General features: G+C 36.5%; 2 protein-coding genes across 2 annotated transcripts; both read left to right on the top strand.

The window, feature by feature from the left end:
• The first annotated feature begins 6,453 nt into the window (after positions 1-6,453).
• LOC128127974 (uncharacterized) lies at positions 6,454-7,467 on the top strand. The gene is made up of 2 exons (XM_052766728.1): positions 6,454-6,759; positions 7,301-7,467. The coding sequence occupies exons 1-2, from the start codon at positions 6,454-6,456 to the stop codon at positions 7,442-7,444; spliced, it is 450 nt and encodes a 149-aa protein (XP_052622688.1). The 3' UTR covers positions 7,445-7,467.
• A 606-nt stretch (positions 7,468-8,073) lies between these two features.
• Positions 8,074-8,885, top strand: LOC111889471 (uncharacterized). Its single transcript, XM_042897500.2, has 3 exons — positions 8,074-8,120; positions 8,336-8,427; positions 8,554-8,885. The coding sequence occupies exons 2-3, from the start codon at positions 8,358-8,360 to the stop codon at positions 8,787-8,789; spliced, it is 306 nt and encodes a 101-aa protein (XP_042753434.2). The 5' UTR covers positions 8,074-8,120; positions 8,336-8,357; the 3' UTR covers positions 8,790-8,885.
• Positions 8,886-9,205: the final 320 nt, after the last annotated feature.

The following is a 9,205-nucleotide window of genomic DNA, read 5'->3' as shown; positions in this document are numbered from 1 at the left end:
AAAATACTTTGTAGTTTCTTCAGACTTAATACGAATCAACCATATAATATTTACGTTGTGTGTTCTTAATTGTGTTTCTTGATTTGATTGTGTTCGTAATCAAAGCTAGCATACATCATAGGAGTATCCATCTGAGGATGAGGAAGAGGACGGACCTAAAGAGGAATAGGAGTCAGGCGATGAGGGCATACACCAGGAGGCCCAAGAGATTGATGGCGATGACCCAATCAGAAGTGTATAAGTGCCTCAAGAACGCTCTCAGAATTTCTATCGGAAGTGTGCAAGTGCGTCAACAGATCGATTCGGTAACAGTTTAAAGAAAGTCAATGTTTTACTATTAGTTATCTTATAACTGGCGGATCTTTTGCAAACGAACTCCATTTTGAACGTTCTTTATATTTTTCGAAAAAAGGGTGCATGTAATATTATATTATATTGTTTGCTTCACTCACATCTGCTTATTATGAACTTTCAATTTTTTAGACGCATTAACTATGGTTGCAGTTTGAGTCGTTTGATTTGTTTGCCAGTTTACACATTTGGAAGTAAGATGTCATCTGGTATCTTATAATATTTAAAATGAACCCATTTATTGATTCGGTAGAGTCAATTGAAGCCAAATATTGCACAAGAAGCAGATTCTTAGTATCAAAAAGCTTGAGCATTGCTTCCGGGATTCTAGCAACACTTGGAAACAAGGTTGGATCATCAACAACAATCATTGGGGCAGCCATAGTTGGAAACTTAGCAGTTTCGACATCGTAAGGAACTGAAATCCCTTCTTGTTGATAAACCTCTTTCAAAATTAGACTCCAATAATGAGCACTCAAAACACCATTAGCAAGATTAGTGTGAGTAATTGCAGTTCCAAACTCCTCCCAAAGATATGTGGCATAATCCACATTCAGAACATAGTGCAACGCTGCGATAACTGAATAAATCTCTAGTTTAGCTTCATCTAGCCTAAGCTTTGCCCTGTTAAGCAATGTAACACGATCCCAAACATTAAACTCCATATGGAAGGAATACTCGACTTCTTAAAATGACTTATCCTGGTAAGAACTAGTCGATAGGCACTTGCACACTTCCGATAGAAATTCTGAGAGCGTTCTTGGACTTAGGATATGGTCTAATATTTAATTTCATCCTTGTTGCACTATACAGAACCTTCCTAGAAGGTTTTGGATGAAATTCATAAGATAATTAGGGTTTTATATTATCTCAAATGGATAATTAAGGAGGTGGATACTTACCAAGTTTGAAATATTATTATATTAAGATAAGGCTTATCCAAGGCATCCTTGTTGCACTATATAAAGGGCCCTTCGCCCTTGTATTTTCAACCACCATATGTTTAGAAGAGAATCCAAAAATCTCCCCTCTCTTTCTCCTCTCTCATCCTCTTGCTAGTGTTGGGTGTGAACCATTAGAGGCACGACGTTTGTGGTGCTTGCTCTCGAAGCTTCAACAACACTAAGGATTTGAATTGCTATTACTATATATAACAATTAAATGTATGTTTACTAACCACATATGTAAATATCAATTATAACATTGGGTTCCTAGGGTTTTTCCATTTGATGTTCAATACTTGTATGTTAAATTACATAAAACATAGATCAAATCAATTAGGGTGGCATGCATACATAGGATTGTTTGTTATGCTCAAAACCCATCAATCAAAATACTCACATTTTTTTTTAATTTTCTTCTCTCTCATTCTTTGGCACACAAATGCACTGAAATCCTTAAGGTTTTGGGTACAACCAATTCAAAACTTAGATTTTGCAACGACTGGCATATAACTTCGCTTTCATTTCTTAAAAGTGAATTAACATGGCCTCCATGTCGAAGGAATGGTGCTCTCTTGGTGTCGAACCAAAAAAATGTACTTGGTCACAGTTCGAAAAATGTGACGGTTTTTATTCGGTTGGGAACAACTAAAGATCCGATTGACTTGAAGGTTTAGGATTTTCACGGGATTCAAGGAAAATGTGAAGATCACTTTTAGTGATGTGGAGCATTTTACGGATCCCGTTAAGTAACCAACATAATATGTGGCAGTGTATTATTGGGTACCAGTTCAAGTTCAATAATATCACTGATCATAAATGGAAATTGATGATTTCATTGTCAAACTTTATGCTCTCAAATCAAATTTCCAAAAATCCCAAACTATTAAATGCGTTCAAACAATTCTCATTCTCTACAATGGCTGCTCCTCAACCTACTGTTGATCCAACCACAACTAATGAAGAAGAAGTTTCACAATCCATGATGAAGATTTAGAACACTAATCTTCATCTGGTTCCAACGAATGATCAGTATCTAGAGCCATTACGGATGCTTTTTCAAACCCTAAACAACTCTGTATTATCAACCACGATGTCTTCTTCATTTGCGGATCCAATAAAGTGGATTTATCTTGCTGGTTCCACTAATGTCTTCAACAAAACAATGAAGGTGGTTACGTTTCAGTTAATAAATTCAAATATGAGGACATTTAAAAGGAAAAAATTTGCCCAAATCGTGAAGTTTCCAGTATTAAGTACCTTTTATGAAGTTTCGACTGATCAAGTGCTTTATATGTTTAATGAAATGGGGGCATCAACCAGTTCTTACCAGGATAAGTAATTTTAAGAAGTCGAGTCTTCCTTCCATATGGAGTTTTCTGTTTGGGATCGTGTTACGTTGCTTAACAGGGCAAAGCTCAGGCTAGATAAAGCTAACCTAGAGATTTATTCAATTATCGCAACGCTGCACTATGTTTTGAATGTGGATTATGCCACACATCTTTGGGAGGAGTTTGGAACTACAATTACTCACACTAATCATGCTATTGATGTTTTCAGTGCTTGTTATTGGAGTCTGATTTTGAAAGAGGTTTATCAACAAGAAGGGATTTTGGTTCCTTATGATGTCGAAACTACTAAGTTTCCAACTATGGCTGCCCCAATCATTGTTTTTGATGATACAGCCTTGTTTCCAAGTGTTGCTAGAATTCCGGATGCAATGCTCAAGTTTTTTGATCCTAAAAATTTGTTTCTTGTGGAATATTTGGCTTCAATTGAATCTACTGAATCAATTGGTGTTCTTCCAGGAAAGGGGACTGAAGGTTCTTATAAAGCTTCTAAAGCTCCAAAGAAGATGAAGCAAGTTGAGAAACCACCAATAGTGGAGGATGATGTTACAAAAGAAATTATACCTTCGAAATTAGGAATTCTCAAGAGAACAAAGAAACCAACAAAGAAACCCACTAATTCCCTAGTCATGAAACATGTGCACAAACCTAAAATCGAAACTACTGAGCAAACGCATGTTGATTCCTCACATACTCATTCTTCTAAGAAGGGTATCAATAAGATTTGAAAGCCTCAGTTCAACTGGAAATGTGTTTTGTTTAGAGAAGTATATGTTCCTGTTTCACCTACATTGAAGAAGAGTTAAGCCCTAGACATGGCTCAGAAGCTGCAAAAGAAGAAATAAAAGCACCAGATCCACTTGACCAAGTCATAGTTGAAACTGATCACGACAGTGGTACTGACAAATCTGACATTGACACAGAAGATTCAGTCATTGGATCACCTTGAAGGGATTCCCCTCTCAAGTCGAATTTTGAGGGTACAAGGCATCCTGATGTCAATATAAACATAACTAATACAGATAAAACCATCAATTTGACTGATCGACCACTAACATCCATCTGTGAGAAGACTAAGGTCATACCATCCGGGGTTTCGCCAACCAAGTCTAATACGGAGGAGGTTCGAAAGTATTTAATAAGGACACATATATCAACAAGAATGATGGGGTGCGCAACAACGAATCATCTGTCACTTCTACTTTTGAAACAAACCATTCACACTTCAACCATCATCTCATCTACAATCGAAACTTCTACCATTGAAACGTTTATAGCTTTACCACCTATTTTGTAACCCTTAACAACTTCAGTTCCAATTTTGACCATCTCACCAAGCTATTCTACTATCATGCATGAACCGATTACCACTCTCTTCTCTTCTCAATCCACTGAGCCTGAGAGAATGATTCATGATGAAGAACCTAATGTTGATGAGATCATGGTGTCCTTTGTTGATCTTCAATTTGATCCTGAGTAGGAAAATGTACCTGATGACTTAATCATGTCAGGTAAACAGTTCAAAATCCTCAACTTGAAACTAAATTCTCTTCTTCAAATACAAGCAGATACAGGGGAGGAATTTTGTGACTAAGATTGAGATGGAGTATTTGTTGAAAACTCATGAACATCGCTTTCGAATCTTGGTTGAAAGCATTGAGTAGAAAAAACCCAAAATGTTAGCAGTTCATTCCAAGACCTTTGAATATGAGCTTCAGAAGCTTCGCGACATTTAAAAGGAGCATCATGACATTTTTGTTAAACAAGTGATGAATATGAAGGAATTTGTAGATCGCAAAGTTGTTGAACTTAAATCCAAGATGTCAAAAGAAGTTCAAAAAATGGAGCAAAATTACACTTTGTTGCATAGCAAAGTCGATGTCATTATGACTGCTATCACTAAGTTAGTTGAGTTTAACAGTGTGTACTCGAACGAGCTTGAAGCGAAGTCAGAAAAGGATTCTCAGGTGTTTGAAAATATGGAAGAATTTTATCTAGTATCAAGGAGTTTGTTTTTCAAAGTTGATCTTTTGAACCTATCAACAGTTTCTCAAGAGTCTATCTCTCTATTGATTTCAAGTATTGAGACCAATATCAAATCAGAGCTTGCTACAATCCTTGAGTTTGTTCTTCGATTACAAACTAATGCTCCACTTGCGATGCAAGTGTCTCAAGGGGGAGAGAAAGGATTTGAAGGAGTTGGTTCTTAAAATGTTTCTGAGAAAGGGGTTGTTGTTGGGAAAGTGAGTTTGACTCAAATTCTGACTTCACTTCCCATATCATTGACCACGACTTCTACAACAACAACAACTACAAGAGCACTGGCAAACGGAATATCAATAAATGAAGGAGCTGGATGTTTGATTTCAAGTTTAGTTCAAACAACATTGAATGATGATCCAAGTCAAAAAGGAAAATCTACTTCCGTGGTTCCATCAGAAGAAGAGAAGAAAAATCAACAAGCTCTTGAAATTGAGAAGCAAAGGCAAATCAACAGTATTTTGAGGCAAATAGCTAATGCCCCATCTGCCTTGAACAAGGGTGCTCCTAACAAGTAGTGGTGATTTGAAACAATTGAGTATATTATTTTAATTAGGTTAAATGACTACTTTCGAAAGGTTCCTAAGAAGAACTATTATATTGAGAATTCCGGTTACAATCAACTTGATTTCCCAATCAACCACATGTTATTCACATCTTCTCAGTTCAAGATTGTTGAAAATTTCATTGATAAAGATGAGTTCAAAAGACTGAAGATTTGTTTCCATCACTACAAGAAAAAAGGCCTTTTACGACGCGCAAAATACGACGCTCATTGATCTATGTTACGCAAAGGAGAGTGACATTAGAAAAATGTCATCTCTTCAAAAAATTTAAGGATAGAAGACACGCATTATTGCGCGCCCTTAAATTAGTGTCTAAAAAAAACACGGAGGGCACCTATAATAAAATGTGCGTCGACTAAGGATGTCGCTTTATAATTTTTAATGGAACGCGCGTTCCATCCTTTAACAGGAGGGGGAAATGAAATTCTAAAAAAATTAAAAATCCCGCCTTCCTATTTTTTCTCCTTTCCCTCTTGCCCAAATTATGGACGATCCTTCCTTCCCCCTCCCGACATTGACTGCTGCCTACTTCTTCCCTCACTTCTACCTACTGGAACCACCATATCTCCCACTCGATGTTGAAATTGTTAGAAAAAGCCCTAATTATACTCTCAAGTCTAAATACAGAAAAAATAGAAGATGGTGAAGAAGTAGCAGTAGAGGAAGTGGAGGATGAACAGTCGAAAATGGAAGGAATGGCATCAAAAGCATTGTTACTAGATGGGTCAATCTCGGGTCATTTTGTTCAGGTTCCCGAGTCCGTTTATTACCAGATGGGTCAATCTCGTCTTTTCGTCTCGACTTCATATGTCTCTGTAAAGCAACCGACGACCCCCACACCACCATCTGCAAACCCTAAGCCGTTGTCTAAGGATATCCGCTCTTCCTCCTTCCCATTTGACTAATTCTTCGTCAGCTCTTGTTGAATTTCTCACACAATCGTTGCTTTTGTTTGATTTCGTTTGATTTTGTCAAATTGCAGGGTTTTTCTGAATCCGTCAACTCCTTCTTTAATCGGCTGATTTTCATCTTGTTTTAACGATTCGTTTACAAAAAGTTTTGTTCTTTTTTTTGTTAATTTATCTTTAACATAAAAATGAATCAAAATCAAACTCATTGACTTTTAAATTTGTCTACAAATCGTAGCTTTCGTGACCGGTTTTATTGGTGAGATCGAAGGATTTGTAACTTAGGGTTTTAGTGAAGATGTTGGGCGCTGGATTGCAGCATAGACGTAGTAGTGGTGGAGAGGATAGGTTTTACATGCCGGCAAAAGTGAGAAGGATTCGTCAGCATCAAGAGAACCTCCGTAGAGCTCAAAGTAACGTTACTCCGACCCAATCTACGACATCTTTTGTCAGGGAGGAGCCGGAGAATCAACTCATGCAGCCATCAAATCCGGAGCCGTTGGAATCCTCAATGGTGGCGGTGCCGGAAACATCATCGTTGTGTAATCTTGAACGGTTTTTGGAAACTGTTACGCCTTCTGTTCCTGTTCAACATCTCTCCAAGGTCTGTACCGATATTAATCTTTTATATTGAAATGAGTTGAATTAATTCAAATTAGTCGCCTCAGTTTATACTTGTATTGCTAATTCGTTATATCATGGAGTAAAGTAACTTATAGGAACATTTGATTTATTCAATTTGAGTATGCGATAGTCAATTAATCAGATTTTTGATTTATAATTTAGTAGTATAATTTACTTTACATTTTAGCTGTGGTTTTCTCTTTCTCCATTGGCACTACTCCGAAATTCATGTTTGAAAGCAAATGAAGTCAGCTTGAATTATTATTCAGTGAGCCCTGAGGGTGGCCTTTCAGTTTTTATGAGTGAACAGAGTTTGCCTTTGATGTTATATTTCTATTGTTTAATCAAGGATTTCATATTTTGACAATCAAAATATATGTGTTTCTGCTAAAGCACACCATCTTCCAAAAAGAATTAGAGTACAATAAAATGGTTAATGTTCAGTAATCATGTATAAACAGGGGTATTGTAGTTGTGTATTTGATCCAAATAATGATTTTACTTGAACTTTATGGCAGCAGAGAACTATGAGAGGATGGAGGACAAGTGATGTGGAATATCAACCATACTTTGTTCTTGGTGATTTGTGGGAATCTTTCAAGGAGTGGAGTGCTTATGGTGCTGGAGTTCCTTTAATATTGAATGAAGCTAATTGTGTGATCTAATATTATGTGCCTTATTTATCTGGAATTCAAATATATGTAGACCCTTTGAAGTCTTCAATAAATTCCAGGTACTGGAACAGTAAATATCTTCCTTTCTTCCTCTTTCTTGTTTAGGGTTATGTCAGGCTCCTTTTCAACTAGTAGCATCTATTATGCTTCTTTATGAAATTTAAATAATCTAGTTATTCTGTTGCTTTACAGGCAACTAACTGAGGATATTGATGATAACTCATTTACGGATTCAAGTAGTGATGGGAGCAGTGATTATGAAGAGGAAAAGGGTTCTTTACATTATCTAAGGGAGAAGAGTAATAATCATCACCCAAAGAATGACATTCTTCACCGAATGGATCATTTGTCAATGAATGATGAGAACAATGTAGTTCAAGAAGACTTTTCTAGTGATGATAGTGATTCTGCCACCACTCAAAGTTGCTTGATATTTGAGTACATGGAACATAGTCAGCCTTTGGGCAGAGAACCTTTGTGTGATAAGGTTAGCTTTAAAAAAAACAAAGAAAGTGGGTTTTATTCTTTATTTATAAATCTTTGGATAATTAGTTTAGTTCTGTTTTCTTGTTGCAACAGATACTTGATCTTGCACAACGTTTCCCTGAATTGAAAAAAGTCTAAGAAGTTGTGACTTGCTGCCATCTAGTTGGCTTTCTGTCGCTTGGTATGATTGCTAATAAGTACTAGAGTTTGGGAAGGAATGGAATGATTCATTCCATTGCTACAGACCAACCAAATATGATCACAACTCATTCCATTCCTTTGTGATTCCATTCCATTCCATCCAATCAAACAAATTCTTAATATGGTCTTTGCTACTTGCTCTTTCTCACATAATATGCTACTACTAAATGGCCCTTTTTTGATGCTTTTTATCAGGTACCCAATATACAGAATTCCCATGGGGCCCACCTTGAAAGATCTTGATGCTTGTTTTCTAACTTTTCATTCCCTTCACACTCCTACTACAGGTCATTCATATATATCATATAAATCTCCCTGGATTTTTCAGGCTGAGAAACAACCTTTTTTTATAGTTATAAAATTTACGAGTTGCATTACTAATTTATTATTATTGTTTTTTATTTTTGTTTCAGGCAATGAATGTGAGCATCCACCTGTTGTAAGGCATTTCAGTGGGACGGGTGTGGTCTCATTACCAGCATTTGGTCTTGCTTCATACAAATTCAAGGCACCATTGTGGGTCCCCAATGAATTGAAAAGACTAGAATGCCCTGATGGACTATTCACTATTCTATATGTGTTTGTTACTTACATAGAAGTACTAGTGTTGAAAAGACTAGAATGCCCTTATCATTTGATGTGTCAATAAACTGATGGATTACACAGAAGCAGGTCTCCTCCACGTAGGAGTAGGTCACCTTCTAGAAGCTGATTCCAGAAGCCCTTTGCAGCGTTCTGATTCCAATGTAAGTTTTTTTTACCTGTGGAATCATTGATTCCGAGTGTTGATATTTTTTTATGGATTACTTTTTATCTTATCTTTTATATATTATTAATTATTATTAACCCTTGGTTGTGGTATAATATGTAGGGTTTGCCTGGACCAATGGGGTTGATGAGTACTAGTCATTTGGAACAAGAAGCTGCAGTACTTGCTTTGTCAACATTGATGACCATAGCTCCTGCACAAGTTTATGCAGAATTTGAAAAGGTAATTTTTTTTATTTATGAACTTTCAAAGCAACTTTTATTGTTTTACATCACTTGAATTTTAGTGCATTAGGT

The sequence above is a fragment of the Lactuca sativa genome, chromosome 8 (assembly GCF_002870075.4).
Source record: "Lactuca sativa cultivar Salinas chromosome 8, Lsat_Salinas_v11, whole genome shotgun sequence".
In the NCBI taxonomy this organism is placed as follows: Eukaryota; Viridiplantae; Streptophyta; class Magnoliopsida; order Asterales; family Asteraceae; genus Lactuca; species Lactuca sativa.
Note: the sequence above shows the minus strand (reverse complement) of the source record. Positions and strands in the feature narration are given on the sequence as shown.

Excerpts from the sequence above, each read along its gene's own strand:
- LOC128127974 (XM_052766728.1), top strand. The coding sequence starts at position 6,454 with ATGTTGGGCGCTGGATTGCAGCATAGACGTAGTAGTGGTGGAGAGGAT. Across the intron at positions 6,760-7,300 it reads CTGTTCAACATCTCTCCAAG|AGAACTATGAGAGGATGGAG; the intron begins GTCTGTACCGAT and ends TTATGGCAGCAG.
- LOC111889471 (XM_042897500.2), top strand. The coding sequence starts at position 8,358 with ATGGGGCCCACCTTGAAAGATCTTGATGCTTGTTTTCTAACTTTTCAT. Across the intron at positions 8,428-8,553 it reads CCTTCACACTCCTACTACAG|GCAATGAATGTGAGCATCCA; the intron begins GTCATTCATATA and ends TTTTTGTTTCAG.